The 23,785-nt window shown below is 30.3% G+C and overlaps 2 protein-coding genes across 2 annotated transcripts; one reads left to right on the forward strand and one right to left on the reverse strand.

Annotated features, from left to right (window-relative positions):
• Positions 1–7,207: 7,207 nt before the first annotated feature.
• On the forward strand, positions 7,208–11,841 carry LOC132944486 (kappa-scoloptoxin(11)-Ss1a-like). Its single transcript, XM_061013860.1, has 5 exons — positions 7,208–7,625; positions 10,699–10,841; positions 10,915–11,100; positions 11,166–11,387; positions 11,468–11,841. Exons 2-5 carry the CDS (start codon positions 10,722–10,724, stop codon positions 11,657–11,659), a joined length of 720 nt encoding a protein of 239 aa, XP_060869843.1. The 5' UTR covers positions 7,208–7,625; positions 10,699–10,721; the 3' UTR covers positions 11,660–11,841.
• LOC132944485 (uncharacterized) lies at positions 9,690–17,742 on the reverse strand. Its single transcript, XM_061013859.1, has 5 exons — positions 14,682–17,742; positions 14,480–14,616; positions 14,229–14,404; positions 11,836–12,178; positions 9,690–10,615 (listed from the first exon to the last, which is right to left on the reverse strand). Exons 1-5 carry the CDS (start codon positions 17,143–17,145, stop codon positions 10,451–10,453), a joined length of 3,285 nt encoding a protein of 1,094 aa, XP_060869842.1. The 5' UTR covers positions 17,146–17,742; the 3' UTR covers positions 9,690–10,450.
• Positions 17,743–23,785: the final 6,043 nt, after the last annotated feature.

Consider the following 23,785-nt stretch of genomic DNA (forward strand, 5'->3'; position numbering starts at 1 on the left):
TGATTTTACAATGATGTGTTTTTTTAATTTTTTTTTTGTGTCTGTCTGTCATAACCTTTTAGGACAGTAAAAGTGCTTGGAATTTCTTCAAGAGTAACTTTTCTGATAGAAAAGTGAATCTAGTTGGTACTTTGGGGGGTCAAAAGTAAACATTTCCCAGTAGTTTTCACAAGCGACGTGGAAAACAAAAGAAAAATTAAGGAAAAACGGGAATTTTTACGCAAAATCTGTTTTGGAGAAAATCGATTTTGGTTTTTGGTGTACCTCTAAAACAAATGACTGTAGGGACATGAAATTTTGACTGAATGTCTATAATTGCATTTCCTATACACCATACCATTTTCCAAATATTTTGATTTATTTTGAGCTGTTTACGGACATTGTCAATTTCCATTTTTTTTAGTTTTTTTTCTATAAATATCAATAAAATTTTATCTGTTGAGTAAAAAAGCTTGAACATTTAATATAAGGCTCCTAGGTTATTGTTTCAAAGGCAGATGAAAAAAAATAAAAATCCTTAGTCACAGTTTTTATTTATAAGCATTTAAAGTTCAAATTTTGACTAAATACGGAAAAATCACGAAAATTAGCAAATTATTTTGAGTTGAAAATTCATAAAAATTTTTCTTTTTAAATCTAAAATTTTAAAATATAATATAAGATTACTCATAAGTTTGTCTAACTTTATCAAAAAAAAAAATGTAAACAAGAATTTAACAAGAAACTTAAATTAAATTTTTATGAGCGTCTGAATTTTATATTATTACAACATTTGATATTCACTTGATTTCTCATGTAACAATTTTCTTATTTTATTGTAATTGAAAAACGAATGACTGTAGATACTTGAAATTTTCACTGAATGTGTATATTAGCATTTTCTATATACCATAAAATGTTGAAAATATTTTGACTCTTTTTGAGCGGTTTACGGACATTGTCAGTTTTCAATTGTTTTAGTTTTTTTTTCTATAAATATCAATAAAAATATTTTTTGTTGAGTAAAAAAGCGTGAAAATTTAATATAAGGCTCCTGATATATCGTTCTAATAGCAGTTGAAAAATATTAAAAATACATAAGCATAATTTTTTTTTATAAGCATTTAAAGCTCAAATGTTGACAACATTTATCAAATGTTTAATTTATTAATTATTTTGTAGTTAAAAATGTTTAACTTTTATGGCTGAGGATTGAAAATTCAAAACAAGGCTCCACGTAAATAGGTTATATATAAATTACTTTATTCACAATAATATCATCAAATATACTTGGTAATATCATAGGCTGACTGACCGTTTTCGCTCAGAATCGTTTTTCTTATACAATGATATTATATCATTGAATTCAAATTTAACACCATCCATTACAGTGACCCACTTGTAACCTACTGTACAGCAGAGCAACATCTACTTATCCACCTTTTTTATTTGCTTCTTAAAATGCGTTTGCCTGCAGGTGCCCACGTTCCCCTTTCAATTTATTTTTCATAAATAAAACTCAATTGATTTTAGATTCTGAGCGAAGCGATGAATGTATTGATTCTACAATGATGTGTGTTTTAGATTCTGAGCGAAGCGATGAATGTATTGATTCTACAATGATGTGTGTTTTTTTTTTTCTTTTTTTTTATTTTTGTGTCTGTCATCACCTTTTAGGACAGTAAAAGTGCTTGGATTTTCTTCAATAGTAACTTTTCTGATAGGAAAGTGAATCTAGTTGGTACTTTGGGGGGTCAAAAGTAAACATTTCCCAGTAGTTTTCACAAGCGACGTGAAAAACAAAAGAAAAATTAAGGAAAAACGAGAATTTTTACGCAAAATCTGTTTTCGAGAAAATCGATTTTGGTTTTTGGTGTAACTCTAAAACAAATGACTGTAGGGACATGAAATTTTGACTGAATGTTTATATTAGCATTTTCTATACGCCATACAATTTTGAAAATATTTTGACTCTTTTTGAGCTGTTTACGGCCATTGTCAGTTTTCAATTTTTTTAGTTTTTTTTTCTATAAATATCAATAAAATTTTATCTGTTGAGTAAAAAAGCTTGAAAATTTAATAGAAGACTCCTAGGTTATTGTTTCAAAGGCAGATGAAAAAAATTAAAAATCCTTAGTCACAGTTTTTAATTATAAGCATTTAAAGTTCGAATTTTGACAAAATACGGAAAAATCACGAAAAATAGCAAATTATTTTGAGTTGAGAATTCATAAAAATTTTTCTTTTTAAATCTAAGATTTGAAAATGTATATAAGATTACTCATAAGTTTGTCTACCTTTATCAAAAAAAAAATGTCTAGAAGAAACTTAAATTAAATTTTTATGAGCGTCTGAAATTTATATTTTTACAACATTTGATATTTACTCGATTTCTCATGTAACAATTTTCTTATTTTATTGTAATTAAAAAACGAATGACTGTAGATACTTGAAAATTTCACTGAATGTTTATATTAGCATTTTCTATACACCATAAAATGTTGAAAATATTTTGACTCTTTTTGAGCTGTTACGGACATTGTCAGTTTTCAATTTTTTTAGTTTTTTTTTCTATAAATATCAATAAATTTTTATTTGTTGGGTTAAAAAAAGTGAAAATTTAATATAAGGCTCCTGATATATCTTTCTAATAGCAGTTGAAAAATATTAAAAATACATAGGCACAATTTTTTTTTATAAGCATTTAAAGTTCAAATTTTGACAACATTTATCAAATTTATAGGTAATTTATTAATTATTTTCTGGTTAAAAATTTATAAATTTAGGATTTAAAACAAGGCTCCACGTAAATAGGTTATATATAAATTACTTTCTTCACAATAATATCATCAAATATACTTGGTAAAATCATAGGCTGACTGACCGTTTTCGCTCAGAATCGTTTTTCTTATACAATGATATTATATCATTGAATTCAAATTTAACACCATCCATTACAGTGACCCACTTGTAACCTACTGTACAGCAGAGCGACATCCACTTATCCACCTTTTTTAGTATAAATATTAAAATGTTTTCAACTTTGTAAGTCTTAACTTTATTATACACATCTTTGTAACCGGGTGCCCTCTGTATTATCATTCTTTAATGATCTAATTATTGTGAATAATTTTTTCTGTTTGAGATTCTGGACATTTTAGTTTCAACTCTAATGTGTGTTCCTACTGTATATTTTTTCTATATTTTTTTTTTTGTTTTCTCTAAATTGTATTTGCCTGCGGGCGCTAATACCCCCCCTCCCTACATCAATTTTTTTTAATGATTTTAATTCTAGCTGAATTTTTTATTATTGTTATAATTTAGTTTAGCGCCCACGCAAATTTTCCAATTTTTTTTTTCGGAAACTCATGACTTGTAACCAGTTATAAGAACTATGATACAAAAATTAATTGCCGAAAATCATTAGTTGTTATGGTACCTACATCAATTAGCATAAGCCTTACAGATGGACCTATTCACGGTTAATTGTTACACAAAACAAATTAAATATAGATAGGTATATCAGCTCATGGACGGTTAGGTAACGTTAAAAGATAGCCACAGACTGCATCAGTCACAATATAAATGTATAAAAACAAAATCTATACTTAACCATTTTTTTATGAAATTAATATAGGTAGGTACGTAATATGTATAATAACACTGTTTCGTTGTTTCTGTTTTAATGTTACCTACTTGTATTTTTACAAAAATGTAAGTATGACGTGTATATAGTGTATACGCGGTGTACCGGAAAACAACAATAAATAATAATAATATTTATATTACATATACCTATATAGTATATGTATATTGTAATATGGTATATAATTTAAAACTCTCAACAAATAGACAATTTATTAATATTTGTATTTGTCCTTTATGCGTATCCATACAATATTATTATAGGAAAAAAATATTAAAGTAAATCATTTAATGTGATGCGGGTTTTATAAACGAGCTGATAAGTCGTTATTTTCGTAGGGAACATGTGGCGACAATCGCAATGTTTTGTCACCTTAAAGACGTTAATGTCTCACTGGTAACAATGACTAATACTAAGTCTAATAGACACAACATATTATCCACCTAAGTGGCTAAGTATATAATACTATTATACATCTGCAGTATAGATTATAAAAACAAAATATTGATCAAGGACGAATACACGCAAGGCACACCACCAGATAATACGCGTGTATTTAGTTGTCACGGGCATATAGCCTGAAGCACATCCAAACCGTATATGAAAATCATATAATAGGTAAAGCATTTAAATTGCATTAATTGCTTGTGAATTAACTATTATAACTATTAACTATTCAAAAAGAACATTTTATCCAGTTAAATCAATTCTTTCTCGTCTATATTAAAAATATAAAAGATATTAATAATACGCGGCTATGGAAAAAAGATTTTGAATTCCTCTATGCATAGGGGGGGGGGGGGGGCAACTGCCCGCTTTAATATTTAACTAAGTGGGCAATAGTGTCATTTTACCTTATAGATTTTTAGTTTTACCGCTGACTGCCCCCTCCCCCCTTCCAACCATATAAAATATAATAATATAGTTTAAAAGCTTCGACCAATCGACGAACAGTATTTTTAAATTACAACAAAATAACTAAAATTGTTATTCTTCGTTTAAATATCAAATTTTATCAAATTTTGAACTTCTTAAAAGTATAGTAAGAAGTGTAGAGACTATAGAGCGGTATTTGTAAATCGTAGGTACCTATACGAAGTACGAATAATAATACCTTTATACGTTTCTACTTTCTATTAAGCATACTTACAAAACTGTATTGTTGAATGTCATTCGTTTACGGACGGATTCTATTCTATTACGAACGGGTCATATACATATTGTGCTTTTTTTTTAGATTTTTTTGCTTAACATTTTTCCTCTTTAGATTGCTATAATTTCTAATGTGAAAATTTCTACTCATTGTAATCCCTTCATTGCCACATATCATTATTCACATTTACTTATTGTACCATTGTATAGATTGTAAATTTTCATAAATAAACGTCATTTAAAAAAAAAAAAAAGATTGCTTATCTTTCTTCAAATATCCTCTTTTTTTTACTCTTAGCCTTTACTCTTAGCCTCTTATTATGTAAACTGATACCGATTGTATATTACTTATTCAAAATAAAAATAAAAAAAAAAATATTGTGTTTTTTTTAGTTAAATGAATTTTTTAATTTTTTGTATGTGTACACGATAAGTTGATAAGTGCCTAGGGATTTAAAATAATGTGTTCGATACTCACCATAATTAATATCTTCTCCGGTGGGAAAGTGAATCGAGTTGGGTGCATTCGTGTTTTCAAAAACGACGAGAAAAATAATACAAAATTAAGAAAATCCGGAAATGATTACGCCAAACCAGTTATTGACAAAATAGATTTTATTACCAAAAAATTCTATTATACTAAAAAAAATATGACCGTAGAAACATGCTTTTATTAACCGAATGTTTGTTTATACTAATAATTCTCTAAAGACACGCCATCAAATTTTGATTTTTTTTCAGCTATTTATAGGTATTCATAAGATTTTTTATTTTTAATAGGTTTTTTTTATTATTGACGATAAAAATAGTTTCAGTTGAAAAATATTATAGATAATACACATACCTATAGTCAAGATTTCCGTTTACAAGCATAATATGAAGTTCAAATGTTGATAAAATTCTTCAAATTCACGAAGATAATTTGCTAATTATTTTGTCGTTAAAAACGAATAAAATTGTAATAACTAAGGATTGGATATTAGAAACAGGGTTTCTCGTATGTAGTTGACACTGTAACCAAAAGAGTTCAACCGATATTTCTCGTAGTCCTTAATATTATTGTTTTGTCATATTTTCATTTTCTTCAGGTTTTTTTTTTTTTTTTGTCTGTGGCGGAACCTGCCCAACGAAAATCCATTTGCAATCACAAATCATAAAATAAGACGGGTATAAGTCTAGTTTACCGGGCACCTTTTTTTTGAAATTTTTTTTTTTGAAAAGTGTTGTTTTGACGAGTTAAGAACGACGGTGAAAAATTGCGGAAATGATTATTTTGGAAGTTATAGCCTCCCAAAGTTAACGGTTTTACGTTCATACGCATGCGCGCAACATTACTAATGCCGGGCGAGGACCTCGAGTTTGGCGACCGGAGGACTTTTTTAATTGTTTTTATACTTTCACTGTGTAACACTGCCCATATACCACGACATAACTTACCCTGTAACCTACTTAAGGTGGTGTTGCATAGCAAGTCGGGGGATATTTTCGATTTGCGCAGCGACGAGTGCCGCAAACCGTGTAATCACTGCCCTGCTTACTGTAGTTAATTAACTATAGGTAATTTGGTTATCTATTAAAGATATATAGGTTACTTAGCGAAATACATGTCCCTGAAGAAGTGCCGTGTATTAAAACAAGATCCGACAGTGGAGTTGTCCCGTCATGCAGGTGCTTTGTACAATATTAACGACAAACAACTTGACGACGAATACGAAATTGTAGATGAAGATGAAGATGAAAATGACTGTGAAACTGATGAAAATGAATGCTTTGAATAGTTAATAAAAATTAAACATAATAAAACAAAATGTGACTCGTAACTTTTAAAATAAAAATCTCGAGGTCCTCCGCGCGGTAATATAGTAGTGTTGCGCGCATGCGTATAAACGTAAAATCGTTAACTTTGGGAGGCTGTAACTTCCAAAATAATCATTTCCGCGAACTTTTTTTTTGCACCATCGTTCTTAACTCGTCAAAACAACCCTTTTCAAAAAAAAAAGGTGCCCGGTAAACTAGACTTGTTCCATAAGACGCGGCAAGGTGGTGGTGGTGGTGGTCTGTCCAATTCTATCTGTATTTTGATACACACGATATCACGACGGACGCTGCACCTGCAATCTGGTAAGAGGCCGCGGCTGATCTTGGATCGCGGTAAGTGGTAACAACACGGAGCGACGTGGTAACCGCGGCTGTACAACGGGTATAATACTATAATACACGACCAACTCATACCAGCTACGGTCGCAGATTTCGAAGATACTAAAGGAAAGACCTAACCTAACCTGTGGCTACAGCAGCCGTGGTGGTAACTGCGGTGGTAACACGGGTACAATTTATACCCACGTCAACTCGCACGTGATAATGTTCCGTGCCGGTAACACATTTAGCGGTCTGTGCGATCATCGTCGTATAATAACGCGTCGATACAGCCCACGGTCTGAGACCGTGATACCACAGAATATATTATGAAATTATGAAATTTATTTCATATATTCCGTGGCGATACAGCCAATGAGAACGTTTTATATTTTTTTTATTACTTCAAGACAGAATAATAATAATAATAATAATGTTACATTATTTTTTTATCTGCGAGACAAAGTAACTGATAAAACATGTGCTTGCGTAATGTGTGTTATTATCGTTATTGACGAGTCGTACATGGCGTCTTACGTTTTTTTTTCAAAAACTCTGAATCGTTATACGGTTTTAATGTGCAATATTCGTCCGTGCCCTTCCTTTTGTGCCGCACCGACAACTCTATGATAGCCGTTCGCCAGTGACATCGGTCCAATATCGAATTTTATGACATTTTCGAATTTGTCGGTACTTAACTGCTAACTATATAGTGAGTACACACTACACTCCTTTGTTTGGAATACCTATAACGATAACGAAAATATATGTTTGTTTTTTTTTTTTTTTTTGTCAAATCAGTCCATAATGACCAATAAGTACCTAGTAATAACTAATAAGTAATGGTATGATGTCATACCATTTTATAAATTGTATGGCAGTTTAGTAATAACGTCGATGGTGTATGATTGTTAAAATCCTAGCCCCCGGGTTTTGTCATACATTCATAGCTTATTTAATTAACGTGGAAAATGACCCTTTGCTCCATATAAATGACTTTTAAAAAGTTATTTCATTCCAATTAATTGGGCTAATATTAAAACAAAATATGATAAAATTACTATGGCGTTACTGCAAAAGTAATTTTGTTACAGTAATTTGTGTTACGTTACTACCCTAAACTGCCTATTTTTACATTTTCAATTTAAATATACAAGTATCTATGGACATCTTTTTTGGCAATCGTCAACCTCGTAACATTTGGGAGCCTGTGTTACCATAACAATATAACATAATATATTACAATTGATAGGTAAATATTGTGACTTTGTTAAGTTATAGGCAGTATCCATAGTACATTAGTACCTACACGACATAGGTTTTAGATTAAATTTACATTTCATACTAGCAACAAACACTTCTTGAATTGTTTTTTATTTAGATATATTTAAAAGCTTTTCTTGTCTTGTATTACTACACCTAATCTAAATCTATACGTGCTGCAATTATCAATGATTAATAGTTATCACTCATCTGATTCAATAAAACGTCAATAAACCTGTTGTAGCTCAAAGTAGATATTTATTTTTTTGTTTAATACCGACATGACTGGCTCAAAGAAACTAATGATAATAACCTCTTCATTAAGTTAAAAATATTTTGTAATACTCAAGTATTTTATTTTATGCAATTAAATAGTTTTTAATAATTTCATGATATAACTTTATAATCGTCAAAACGTCAAGAAATAATATTTTATAAAAATCATCTTTTCAACAATAATTTTTCTAACACAATTTATAAAGTACTAGTTTTTTATATTGTAAATTTTGAAATTTACTTGCTGTTTGAAACTAAATTTATACAGTTTACTAAAATATAAATATAAATTGTATATTATTTTTTGTTTGAACTTTGTGGTCTTTATTTTTGAAACAGGAAACACCAACCATATTTGAGTACTGTAATAATTTATAATTATTACATTTGTAAATAAATATAAATACAATATTAATCTTAAAAAAGAAGGAATAACAACACTTTAAATAATCAAAAATTAATTCAGATTAGAATGTTTAAAATTGACACTTAAGTTATTTAGTTAACTAAAGGTTGTTATTTGGTATTTACCCGGATTCTTAAAATAAAAACAATATTTTCTTTTAGAACTGTGATATTATAATTTACATATGTGTATACATTTCTTTTCGAGAATACAAATATGTTAATTACTATTTTCACTCTTATGAATATTGCTCACAAGTTATTTATTTTATTTAAATTGAATGTGATTGTCACATTCTTTTTCATACTTTTAACAAAAATAGAAATTTCCATATAATATTTACTAAATACAAATCCGACCCATCATTATTTTAATAATTAAATATTTAACATGAAATAGTGATCACTGTTTAATCTGATAATACATAATATGCATGTAATATTATATAAATATTAAATAATAACATAATATTAAAGTCTAAAAAAAAGTCATATAAATTAATATTAGTCTCAAATTTTTAGTTTATGCAATATTACCGTAGGTATTTTAGATTGTACATTAACACAAAATACAATTCATATAAATTATTATAATATTATCTTTGAGATTAAAAATTAAAAATATCAAATATCATTAGGTATTGTATGTATAGCCAAATTTAATAGGATAATTGTATTAAAATGTATTTACTAACATCATAATAACGTGAAAAATTAACATAATATAACAATTAAAATTAAATTTTTTATGTTGTTCTATTGATAAGGATTTAGTAGTCCAGTCAGTAATAAACTTATGAAGATATGAAAGTAAATCAAAAAACAATTAAACTAAATTTAATTTATTTTATTTTAACATGAATTGCACATCTCATTATTATAACATTAAAATAATTTAGAATTTAGAAAAAAAATGAGATTTTTTTGCAATATAATGTACATCAACAATAGTATTTTGCTTTTTTTTCACCTAAAATCAAAAAATTAAATTAATATAGAACAGAGATTATAACAATAAATAATGTATGAGAAATAACATAAATTGTATACTAAAGTAGTTCAAACTTAAACATTTTAAATAAACACACCTAAATAAAATAGGAGTACCATAATTAAAGTTTTGTAATGTAATTTTAAAATAATGTACATAAATTATTATTCATATAAAAAAAAAATTATAAATGCCAGTGCTCGAAAAAAAAAAATAATAATATAATGTCAATGAAAAGTAAAGAGCTAAAATGTGATATTGTCTTTTTCTATAATAAATGCCAGTGAAATGAACCCTTTATTGGTTGAAAATAAAAAATTACTAAATTATAATTATAAGTAATTGCTTACAATTAATAATCTAACCAAAAAACCTAATTATAATAAAATACATTTGTTAGTTATAAAAATGAATCAGTTGGAAATAGTTACGAGTATAAAAGTTATTCTAATTTCTCTATAATTTAGATATTGGCTACCTATCAAAAAAACAGCTAAATTTCTATACAGCGTTTTCCAATGAGTAGCATATAAACCCCATAAAAATATTAACTTTTGAGGCCGCACAGTGAACACTAAATAAATTATTAATTCATTATATAGTTAGGTATTAATGTTGTCAACTGCATCTTTCAAGTAAGCTTGTAAATTTTGTTGACATTCGTCACCAGTCCATTGCTGTACTAAGATATGTGTTTCAGACTCTAATGCTTTTGCCAATTTTTCTTTGGTTTCTTGTTTTTGAAGAGCTTTAGAAGTTATCATTGCCTAAACACAAAACAATATTCAACATTATTTATCAATCAACAGTAACATTTACTAAACAACATTTAAATAATATTATTTTTCAGTTAGAAACTATTGCAAAATAACCATGTGGATTAATTATATTGCATACACTTTGATAAGTGTAGTCAATGTGTATTGTATATCTACATTTACGACAGTTACATCCAGTAAAACAGATAATGCTGTATTTATATACCCAGGACAAGTAAATAAATTGTTATCCATTTCGATATTTTCTTATTGTTGCAAGAATAATAAATGCATGTTTTTTTGTTAAGGAAAAAAGTGAACGAGACTTAGGCATTTGTGAACAACATAGCGTATGTAATATTGTACACCTTAGGTTTTGGTTTCCAAATCAAGTCGAACGTTTATGTAAATGCCCAAACCGTGAAGAATGCCCATGGAAGTGGAGCACAGATGATAATCTTAGTATGCCATTAGATAACCGTTCACAATTAAAGGTTTTTAAAATTACCACATAGATACATATTATTAACCCAATTAAAATAAACCAAATTTAATTTAGTTTTGTAAACCCATTAACGAACTGCCTGACTGTACAATGAAATCCGATGAATCTATAACGATTATAAAAAGCAGAGAGGATAACAATGTTCAAATAAAAGCCAAAGTCCACTGCAATTGCCCACATCACACAACTTGGGCATTAATAAAACATGAACAAAAAGAACAACATAATGAAACTACTGATATAAGTTACGTTGAAGATTTATTCAAATGTAAAAAGGTAAATATCACCTACATAATGAAAAAAAGGATATAAATTTAGTTATGTGTTTAGTTTTAATTTTGTATGTGCCCTTTCAGTTGAAGGATTGCAATTCTGGTGAATTTTGTGGATTTATAAGAACAGACTACTACTCTACATACACTAAATGCACTTGTCCAAATGATCACCTGTGTTTACACAAAGATAGACAAGAAATTACAACATATGAAATGTTATTTTATGGAACATCATATCGAGCAGAATGTACATTGTTAAGTACTGAAGTCTGAAGATGTTTTTATTGCTCAAATCAACTACTTTATAATGTACTTAAAGAGACTAATTTTTAATCAAATCAATGTCTGTAAGAATCAATTAATCCGAATTAAAAAAAAATTATTTGATTTAATAATAATTATTAAGTTTTAAGTAAATTGTATGAAGACTTTTTTAATATAAAACTAACCTGTAATGACTGTCTTGCTAATGCTTTGACCAATGGTATTAATTCATCGTGGAATCGATCAGGCCATAGTGTTCTGGTTACCAGGCCATAATAGTGAGCTTGTCCAGCAGTTAATCTCTGACTACCCATAATCATTTCAGCGACTAAAAGTCTACCTAAAATGGTTGTGGCCGCACCTTCGGCAATATGACCAAGTTGTGCATATGGTGTTTCAAAAGTTGCTTTATCACTAGCAAAAACTAAGTCAAAGTGGACCAGCATAGTAGCACCAAGTCCAACTGCTGCTCCATCCACACCAGCTACAAGTAATTTAGGAAAATTACTTAGGCATGAGATAAATTTCCTGTCAAAAAAGAAATACGATTATTAAATTTTATATTATAGCTTACATTTACTTATATTAAAAGATGAAAAAATGGGTTTGGTTTTAAAATACTCATTAAGTTATACAATTTTCAATAGTAAAATAAGTAAAGGTTTTTAATAAATAGTACCCAAATTAACTTAACTTTATCAAATATTACAGTATTCCCAATATTTAGTAGACTATAAAAAGATATAATTTTAACTTGATTTTTTTATTTATTAATTTGCTTAACTAAACATAAATCATATACCAAAAAGAATCAATTTCACTTATCAATGCATTCTTTAAATTCTATACAAATATCTATGATTAATTAGATAGTTAGTGAAGATAATAACCATACTCAGTTCAACAATAGAACACACAGCAAGTTTACTAAAATTGTTGCTGCATATAACCACCGCTACACTGTGAGGATAGCGTGGAAAGGAGATGTAATGGTAAGAAATACGAGAGTATTTATATTTTATTATCGAGAGCCGCTATAAAGGTATTATTATTTTTGATGACATTTTTATGTATAATTAATAATCATTGGCCTGCTAGATATTGTGTACGGAAGTAGTCATTGATTGCACCGTGTATTACTATCAAGTATCAAATATCAGTTAAGTAAAATATATTATATTTACATTTCATTTCAATATCCGTTAAATTGTAATTGTATAAATTAAGTCTTGTCTAATATTATTGATATTAAAACCTACTATATCCCCCACTTGGAATTAATCTGTCACTGGTACTTACTAGAGATTAAGAATATTTAAATAGTCAATACACTGTGTAACAGAGATATACCATTATTGGGTCAGCAACTGTAGTACACAGAGCTGATATTATAGTACTGGTCACTTGCAGCGTTAATATATTGTATACTTTGTAGTAGTGTGTTATTTTATTGAATAGAGTACAGATAATAGAATATATACCTAGTTGAGCAGCAGATACAAATTTAGTTTACCATACACAATAAAATTATTTTAAAGGAGCACACAACCAAAAAAAAATTTTCTTTAAATTTTAAATTATTGTAGCTATTAAATGATTTGGTGAAAATTCAATGTAAAAAAAATTACTACTTTAAGAGATATTAAGAAATGTGGAATAGCCGCATAATGTCATTGGGCACGGCTCATCATAATTGCCTATCTTATACATGTAAAACTTCCTCGCTTCACACAGCGATTTACTAACATTTACTTACACTACGATTATCTAAACATTTTATTTTTGAAATTTAGTTTAAGTATAAATGTGTGATTTTAAGTGTATTTTTGTAATTTAATTTATACATCAATGGGTGGTTTTATGTGTTTGAGACGATAAAAGTATCAGAAATTCAATATAACGTTTAGTTTTTTAAATATTAATAAATCTTTAAAGTGATATTTTTGTTAAACGGCACATCATGGCCATTTAAATATAAAATAAAAATTCTAATATATTTCTCAGATTTTTAATATTTAAAAAACTAAACGTTTTATTGAAATTCTGATACTTGTATCGTCTTAAAACACAAAAAACCACAAAATTATAAATAAATTAAATTTCAAATATAAAAATTTTAGGTTGGTAAAGTGTTGTGTATAGCGGGGAACTTTTACAAGTATAAGATATGAAATTACAATGAGCAGGGCCCAAAGACTTACGCGTATTTTTTCAATTGCTCATAACTTATTGAATAATGTGAGTAGAAACATAAAACCTATACCATTATCCTTAGAATTGAACATTCTTTCAAAATGATTTCAAAATTTTTTATGTTGTGTGCTCTTTTAAATAATGATAAAATGCAAAAATTTAAGTACCAGGAAAATTACACACTCAATTAGAAATAAATATTATAAAAAAAAACTTATTGTGAACTTTCACTTGTTATTGACAACCTATGTGAAAATTGTAAACGTATTAAATAAATACTAAATTTTCATGATAAAATTCATAGATGTAAATATTCAATATAAAATAATGGGATAGGCTTTAAGATCTAAGGCACAGAGTATTCAAATATTTTAATCAAAATTACTTAAGAGTAGATGAAATGTCTAAAGCTGCTTCTATACATTTTTGTTGATCATCGTGTACAAGAGGAGCTATATCCAAACCTTGACAAAATATTCTGCCGGCCGAAGACACTAGAACCACTTTACAAGTATCATCATTTTCTAAATGATTCAACTCTCTCATCAATTCTTCCATTACCTAATAAAATACAAATAAAAATATATTTTACAACATAAAATAATCACCCACTAACTATCAAAAAACAGGACTTACTGATATATTTAAAGCATTTTTCATAACGGTTGAAACTGGTGTTAATGTAATATGAACGACTCCGTCGTAACGTCTTAAAGTGATTTCATTATAAGTAGTATCTTCAACCTCTTTTTTAATGCTTTCTGCTAATGATCCTGTAAAAAAAACAAAACTTATTAAAAACTATTTTAACTTAATTTCAAACATAAACTTTACTTACTCGAAAGTTTTGTCGATGCTGGTACTGGTTGTTTTTTAACTTTTTGGTTATTAGAATTCTTGGTTTTAACTGAACTTTTATTTGTTCCTTTGCTCACTTCAACAAATGGCGGATCGCTTGAATTCAATAATATATCATTGGAGTTTTTATTTTTTCGGGTATATACTCTCAAGGCTTTTACAGGTGTGTGTTTTATAGTCAAGTTATTAATAGGTACAGTTTCAGGAACTGAAAGTATTGGACTACCACCAACACTAGATGCTTCACTACTTGACGAATGTTTTCTAATAATTTTAGACTCGTCAGCTGGAATAGCTTTTCTACCAGAGAAATTTCCCAAACATTTTGAAGACTGATCAGAACCTTGCGAATCTATAGAAGTTTTCCTTGTACACTTATTCTCAGGTGAAATAGATGGAGTACACACATCTGAACGCCGCCCAAGGCGGTTAGATGACAACGACGCAGTAGCTGGAGAACTCATTTTAAGCATGGCATTTTTAACCAATTTAGTTTTCAACATTAGGTCTTTTTTCTTGCGCCTAGTTGAAGGAAGAATATTCTTTGCACTATTGTTACCAGGGGATCTTCTTTTTTCAAGGGAATATATCATATTTATTGCTCCTTCATCACCTAAAAGACGATTAATTTCTCTCATTGTCCTTGCTTTAACGACATCATTAGTTTTAATTTCAGGCACGATTTCTTCTTCAGTATTCTCACTAACAACCTCATCATTGGGAATTGGCTCCACTTTAATGATTGATTGACGTTTGTCAGTATATGATTTAATATATTGATCAATAGCTATTTTAACTTCGGGTACATCATCAGGTGTTGGTTTCTTACGTTTCAAAGCAGAACCAAGATCATTTTTGGCTAATAGTTTCTTATCAATTTCTATTTTTCTTTTAGCATAAAGAGAATCAAATCTTTTTGGTCTTGAAACTTCTTGTAGCTGTTTTAAAGCTATTTGCTTTTCTAACTCTGGATCCAATTTTGGTTTAGATCTTTTAGTTCTAGTAGTGCTTCGGATTATTTTCTTTTTAATTATAGTTGGTTTAGGTGGTGTTGTAAGTATTGGTGTTGACAAAGGAATTGCCAATGGCACATCTGGTAATTGGCTAGCATCCACTTCAATAGTCTCAAAATCTTCGAGTATAGCAATTAACTCTTCATTAGAAGATATTTTTTCATCATTTTTATCTTCAGACACATTATTGACTTGATGATCAGCTGACTGATCTAAAATTTGAAGAGTATTAGTTATTTGTTCAATATGTTTAGAATCATTAACTTCTATGGATTCTTTGGAAACATTATTGGATTCCTGAACATCCGGACTTTGAATATTGCTTAAATTATTTTCTATAGATTGTGTTGTGCTTGGTAGTTTAACATCTGGTTTATTATTAGTATCGGGTTTGCTAATTGTTGGTTTACTACTTGTATCTACGTCAGATTTCTCTGATTTTTTATTTGATAATTCATTTTTAGTATTGGATAATTTTTTGGGGTTTTTATTTAAATCTTTTGATTTCCCATCTGGGGTTTTTGATCCAGAAATGTTATTAGACAGTCTGTGTGATAATTTCATGGAAAAAAGTTTGTCTGGCTTATCAACACGGGTTATTGGATACTTCTGTTGAAACCTTTCAAATAACTCCTTAGCGATTTCATCTTGCGTTACGATTTGGCTTGTCATGTGAATGTAGGGCACTTTAACACCAAATCTAGGTTTCAACATTCGTTTTCCAGAACGAGGAAGTGTTTCTTCAGACAAAGACGCCATATCACGTCCAGCGATATGTTGAGGTATTGTAACAGATATTTTGTCTTTCGTTAAAACTAACGAACCATCAGCTTTTTTGGTTTCACTAACTAAGCTCTTTGTTTTAATAATTTTATTGTTAACTTCATTAATTTTAACAGCATCTTCTTTATTTGTAGTGGCAGATTCAGAAGTGTCTGTAATGTCATTGGCGATTTTATTAGGTTCTTCGGTTTCATTTACTTCATTCACCGGCTCGACAACTTTGTCTTCCACATCGACAACTTTGTCTTCCACATCGACAACTTTGTCTTCCACATCGACAATTTTGTCTTCCACATCGACATTCATTTGCGAGTCATCTTCCTTCTCTGGTGCCTGGTCGTTGGACACGTTGTTCACAGTTGATGCCTCGGTCGGCGCAGAGATATCACCGTCAACTACAGTATCAACGGACGCACTGCCCTCTTCGTTTGGGATTATTTCGATGACGACGTCGGTGATCTCCATTCGATCTTGCGAGTCATCTTCGCACGTCTCTATGACATCCATGCCGCTGGCGTCGTCCACGGTCACTTCGTGCACCTCGGGGGAGTCGTCTTCCACCACACCGTTCGCCTTGTCCATGTCCAGCAGGACGACCTCTTCGCCGTCGGAATGACACTGGTAATCGTTAACCTCGACGACTTCCATGGCTGTAGTGCTCGCCCAGCGACGACGAATAATCACAACAACAACAACAACAACAACAAAGATAATAACTACGGCCGGTGAGCGTTCGCGAGATAAGAACGTCGAAGTTGCGCAAGTCTTGCAGCTGTACTCTACTGGTCACTGGCGTACCCTGCAACGGTCGGCGGGACTCGACACGAGACGGACTGACCACTGGCGGCCACTAAGCGCCCGGCATGTCAGCTTGTCGCTAAACACCGGTCGTCTGTGCGTGCGAGGTGGACGGGACGGTAAACGCGTCGCGCGCTGGGCGGGCGGTCCGTTCGGCGATCGGTGCGTGCACGGATCTGACTAACGGCACTCGACGTCACTCGTCACGTCCCGAGATGGTGAAAAACGCCATTTTTAACGAAACGCGCCGCACGACGAAAAATCACAATTAATAATGTCCCGAACTCGCGATGGAAGACTGGTGCGAGCGAGACGGACGCAATATCGTACAGTGACACAACACACCGACCACAGTGGTCCTAACTCTTAAAAACTCGCACGCACACACACGCTCAACAAAATAATATAACGCACACGCGCACACGCCGCACCACGGAGATAAATAATAATTGTGTGTGTGTAAAATATATTGTATTTGTGTATAATGTACGGGACAGGACGGAGCACACCGTGGCACACATGTTGCACGCGCTCGCCGTTCCGTTGGCACCCCTGTCCCGCCGATGGACTATAATTCCATTGGGTGTCAAAAGTCCGCGACGCCAAACCGTTTTCGGCTTTTCGTTCGGCGGGCGGCGGCGCGGCGTGCAAGTTCTATACGCGTTTTACGGTAAAACGACATTTTGAAAATATATTATTCAGATCTGTATTTATATCATGTGCACGACATTATTATTATCTCAATAGTTAATGACCAATGTCCTGAGAGAAATTTTATAATCAGTGGCTCGTCACCGTGCGAGTTTCGAGTACCTATGCACAATATTAATTGAACACCATAATAATAGTGTAAGTACCAGTGGCGCCTTGGCGGTGAAATGATTTCGTCAAGAGGGGGGGGGGGATACGTCTGATTTTCAACATGCGCTATTTGATTATTTAAAAGTAAAGGAACAAATTCACTTTAGCCACTCAAATTATTACTCAAACGACAAATCATACTTTTCTTTATCTTTGAATTAGTAAAGCCGTTTGAGGCGGTGTTTTTAACAACTAAATATAAATTATTTCCTAAAAAGTAAAAAGGTAGACTGTGTAGTATATTATATTTAAAACATTCGAGTATTAGTAGACATTAGTCAAAGGTTGTAGTTTCTACAAACTTGAAACTTGTTAGTTGTTACACTTCATTATTTATTGTTTGTTAACTTATAACCACGGACTAAGATATCTTATTCCGTTACGTAATATCTTACTAATAGCCTGCAGAGGCTATAGGTAATAAATAATAATAAAACCGATATTAAAATTCAAAATATTGATTAAGAAAAACCTTAACACATTTTATTTGTGTAAGTCTTATTGAATTACACTGTACAAATACACTTGGGTACCTATACAATTAGATAAATACCAGAAAGGCCAGAACTGATTCGTATTATTATCACGTAATCGATCGTGTCTAGTCTACCTATTATAGTACCTATAACATATATTATATTATTTATAAAGATAAGATTTCGGTTTATGTGGTAAGTAATCGTTTTTCAGTTAACTATATGCAATTAATAATATTAGGTATACAATATTGTTATAGTTCCAAACTTCCAAAAATGTATAGTTAACAGTCAGAAAAAAGTATTATATAAAGAACTCCAGTAAAATAATTTTTAAAATGTACTCGAATACTTATTACTTGTCGAAAGTATTTGAAATTAGAATATCAATACTCAAATATACTTTATACTCAGGTATCCAACCCTGGTCCCAGGTCCCAACTCCCAAGAGTGTCACAGTATAGGTACTAGGTGACAGAGTTAGAGGTATCGTTTTTATTTTTTGAATTATTCCCAAAACGCTATTTGGTTATTAATGTATAGAATCATCACGGTTTAGTCGTGGTCTCTCGGCTCCCGTTTATTTTTATTTATTGGTTATTATTATTTGGTCGGATAATTAACAATTTTAAACCCGGGCCCCAGAGATAACAATAAAATAAGCCTATTTTCTTTGAAATACTTTAAATATTTCATTATATTAGATTAATTCGTTGGCGATTAAATTAAATATTTAGTATACTCTATACCTTCTTAGTAGGTACCCACTTAATGAGAAAATATTCTAAAAACAAAAATATCTTCACACACACAAATATTTATGTAGTAAATTTTGTAATGTCATTAGGACGTTCGGTTAATATTTAATTAATTTAAATTCATAATAATATGTGGCGTAGCAAGTATTATAGAATGGGGGAGGAAGTTTTGTCAAAGCAAAAAAAAAACAACCGTTTTATTACCTGATACACGCAAAATAAATAAGAATATAAATTATAACATAGGTATCGATTTCACCAATTAAAATAAGCACATATTTTTCTATTTTATTTTTTTGATTCTATTATAGCGTTACCCAGGAGGTTGGATTTTCATTGCTTCCCATTTTTTTTTTGCAACTTATTTAAAAATATTTTTATTATTAGGTACATAATATTATATTAAATCATTAAGTTATTACAAAAATAATAAATCTACTAAAATCAAAAATCGCATTTTATTTTATTTACTGCTATCGTATTTATTATTAAATTTTATTTTTTTCCGACAACGCGATCCAATGTCATAAATATTTATTCCCTAACATCATCAAGATTAAATTCATTAAATTTTTTTAAATGTATTCATGTTTTTTTACAGTTACGTTTCGTATATAGGTATAACAAAAAATGTTGAACTCGTCTTTATTTATTCTAAATTTACTACTTTTAAAATTATCAATTATACCCCACTTTTTACCATGACAGGTTTCGAAAACTTCATTAGTATTCACATTCATGATTCTTACATCTTACTGTACCTACTGCCTACAGTTAGTAAAACCGAATCAAACTGAGATACTGAATAATCGAATGAATAAAGAAATTTGTAGTCAATAGTCATATTGATACAGCCCATACAGGTGTAATAAATATTATAGTCTTAGATCATATATATTATGTTAAGCCACACATTTTCTGATTAGACTAATTATTGATACCAGGTAAAATGATAAGATCCCTTTTATATATATTTATGTGTTCAAACGTAAGTTGTGTCTATTTGGTGACACTCAAATTGCCTCCCAAATGTAGGTAGGTGACATTTTTTTACTCGAATTGCCTCCGGGTGTTTTCGGAGGCAATTCGAGTATACCCAAACGGTTTACTCGAATTGCCTCCCATGACATACCTGGAATATTAATTAATATAGTTGTAGGTGTACTATCGATTATTATATTATTCCGTAATGGTCAAAAATAAAATGTGTAAGGCAGTATTTCCCAGACAGATTAATTTTTCGAATGCAATAATCTTATCCGCGATTAGTGGTTATCAGTTAATGATTAGTCTATCATCACCAGTTCAACACATCAGTTTCGTTTTTGCAACCACAATAAATAACACGTTATTATATATTATACATATACGTACATATATTTTTATAAAAATGAACGTGATCAGCGAGATCAGCGAAAAGGATAAAACCATTATAATATATGATGGTTTTAAGTTTGGATACCAAAAAGAATTAGCTAATGACATTAAACAGTGGACATGTACGAAAAAAATATGTACAGCTTATTTTTTATTTATTAAAACATTTATTTTATACAAACTTAAGTTTTTGACTGTATAATAGAATGATATTTCGTCATTATTATTTTTAATATTATTAACTATTACTGCTGTGTCAGTCTATTTATTACAGCATTTATTTTATACAAACTTAAGTTTTTGACTGTATAACAGAATGATATTTCATCTAAATTATGTTGGATGTATTTTTTTATAAATCGATTAATTATAGCTATCGCAGGCGATTCCAGTACAAGAGTAGGTAATGACCCTCTTAGGAGACAATCAAGTGAATAATATTTTTAAATCGGGAGGCAATTCGAGTGAATAATATTTTTAAATCGGGAGGCAATTCGGGTAACCTTTTGAAAAAAAAATTCACGGTGTCAATTCGTAGGTCAGATGGTCCGCTTGTAATTTATCGTATCAGATGCAATTAGATTTTCGAACAGCATGGTCTGATTGCCATTTGCCAGAACTCAGAATAGAAATCGTTCATCGATACTCGTCATGTTAACGTAGAGTGTAGGACAGAATGCATCTCTTACTCAACACTATAATATAATATAATAGATATAGTCTTACTCTATATGATGCATCTATATTGTGAACCCACATTTCTATTTCATTAATTCAGCATTTCCCATCACGGCATCATTGCTTGGTTAGCGATGGTTAGTTTGGTACCACGATAATATTATTATGCATTTATGCATATTGTACGCAATAAAATACGCATAGTAGGTACAGTATAGGTACCTGTTTATAATCCATAAATATAATTATATAAATACAATCGCTGATTTCCTACTATAATCAACTATAACAAATAATGCATTAAGCATAAATTGATGAGTACTAGAGGTCTAGAGAAATAGCCGCGATTCATAGTGTAACAATAACATTTAAAACAACTCGGGAGAGTTTACACATTTCCTTCAGGTATCAGGTAAACATAATGTTGACCCGGGAGAGTTTACCATCGAGAGAGATTACTAGTTTTAAAAATCGGGAGAGTTTACCATATATAATCGGGAGTTTATCACCGCACTGTACACAAAACTATACACAATAGCTCTAAGGTTAGGTTATGCCTTGAAACTGCATTATAGTTAACGTGTCTTAACAGCATTTTGTTTTGCTTTTAGTGTTATTTTAATCGTGATAAATTTGCAAATAGTAGGTATTAATGTACAGCCATACAAGAGTAAGTTCTTAATAGGTACACCTATTTTCCAACTAACGACCTGCAGTGACCACGGACTAAGATTTTAGTCTGTTTTAACGACTAACCATTAATGACAACCACTAACGACTATATATAAAGACTATATGGAGAACGGACAAGACAACCATTATAATATTATAGCCCTCCGAGGAACGGACTATGAAGTACAGTCTTATACTCTTATGGGTTGGACTGTTGGAGGGGTAGCAGTGTAGTACTCATCCATATTCCAAATATAATATATTGCATGTATATTTTATTTTATATACGTAAAATCGATTAGTAGGTATATTAAACATATATGGCACCGCGACAAATTCCTATTATAATTATAATATGGTAATCGGTCAAAATATCCAAATTTATCGGTTTTTACGAAAATTAATAGATAACACTTTACTTTCTAATAAAATTCGATCAAATATCAAATATTTTAATGAGCTCGTTTGTAGCAATAATATCACAAACATTAGTCAAATACTCAAATAATATAAAATAAAATGTATGGTTAAAATTTAAAATATTTTTCAAATATTTTGACCCAACGAATAAAATTCTATAAATAAAAAATTATAATAAAAAAGAAAAGGATGTATAGGAACTATTCCCGGTTTCTATATTATATTTCTATATCTCCCCCAATCCACCCCTGAGTTGAGCTTTTAATTGTTGTTGGAAGCTATAATAATAATTTTAAAAAAATTACAATATACAGGATGTTCCGCGATGATTTACCCATTGCGATATCTCCTGAGATAATAAATATATCATAAATTTGTTTTTTTTATTAGACTCACGGAGACAAGGACTACACATACTTTACATCTTTAGCTTAATTAGGTACCTACATTGTTTGGTAAAAAAGTTTATTTTTTATTTTTTATTTTTAAAACAGTTGAAGATAGCTCTAATATTCTAAAGTAAAGATATATTTAATGATAAGTATTTAACGGTAAATGATTGAAAATATTTTTAGTTTTTTACGAATACGAGCAGTTGTACCTACTTCCATTCTCCTTCAACGTACGCGGGGCCGCTACAGTACAATAGACTCAATAGTACCATCTTCATTCATAACTCTCACAGCATGCCTAACTGTGATTGAGGTAGATCTTCGTGTAGGGAAACTTTGCAAAAACATACGCCAAAGATTTGTGCGTCTTGCTCAAACAGTTCCGGCGACAATTTAATTTTTGAGTCGAATTCAGATGCCGGTCATAAAGGATTAAGTAGTCGTTCCGGACGTTATTGCCGTTATTGGTGCAAAGAATGCTACGCCAAGAATCAAAAGACGCAAGGATGCAAAATTACAACTACATAATGAGAAGATCAAGAAGATTGAAAAACAGTTTTTCAACCATATAAAAGGATATTTTACAAAAAAATTACTTACTTATAAGAATGATAGGAACGTCAGGCTGGGTAAACGAACAGAGCGCAGTTAACATGCCCGCACCTAGAGCGCAGCACATAATTGTTCATAACTATAATAATTATTGTTCTGTGTTGGTAACTGTGTTCTGTGTAGTGTTCTCCATAAAAAGAGTAGATATACTTTATGAACAAAAGGGTCATAATTAGATATTCTAGCATTTCAAAGGCTAGAGAAAAAAATTAAGAGCACTCCTCAAAAAGTTTTTCTGGCTACG

The sequence above is a fragment of the Metopolophium dirhodum genome, chromosome 5, assembly GCF_019925205.1.
Source record: "Metopolophium dirhodum isolate CAU chromosome 5, ASM1992520v1, whole genome shotgun sequence".
Taxonomy (NCBI): Eukaryota; Metazoa; Arthropoda; class Insecta; order Hemiptera; family Aphididae; genus Metopolophium; species Metopolophium dirhodum.

What these genes read in the sequence shown, in the direction of transcription:
- LOC132944486 (XM_061013860.1), top strand. Translation starts at nt 10,722, where the DNA reads ATGTGGATTAATTATATTGCATACACTTTGATAAGTGTAGTCAATGTG. An exon ending in TATTTATATACCCAGGACAA is followed by an intron (nt 10,842 to 10,914) that starts GTAAATAAATTG and finishes TTTTTTGTTAAG; the next exon opens with GAAAAAAGTGAACGAGACTT. An exon ending in ATTTATTCAAATGTAAAAAG is followed by an intron (nt 11,388 to 11,467) that starts GTAAATATCACC and finishes GTGCCCTTTCAG; the next exon opens with TTGAAGGATTGCAATTCTGG.
- LOC132944485 (XM_061013859.1), bottom strand. Translation starts at nt 17,145, where the DNA reads ATGGAAGTCGTCGAGGTTAACGATTACCAGTGTCATTCCGACGGCGAA. An exon ending in AGCATCGACAAAACTTTCGA is followed by an intron (nt 14,617 to 14,681) that starts GTAAGTAAAGTT and finishes TTTTTTTTACAG; the next exon opens with GATCATTAGCAGAAAGCATT. An exon ending in GACATTTCATCTACTCTTAA is followed by an intron (nt 12,179 to 14,228) that starts GTAATTTTGATT and finishes CTTTTTTGACAG; the next exon opens with GAAATTTATCTCATGCCTAA.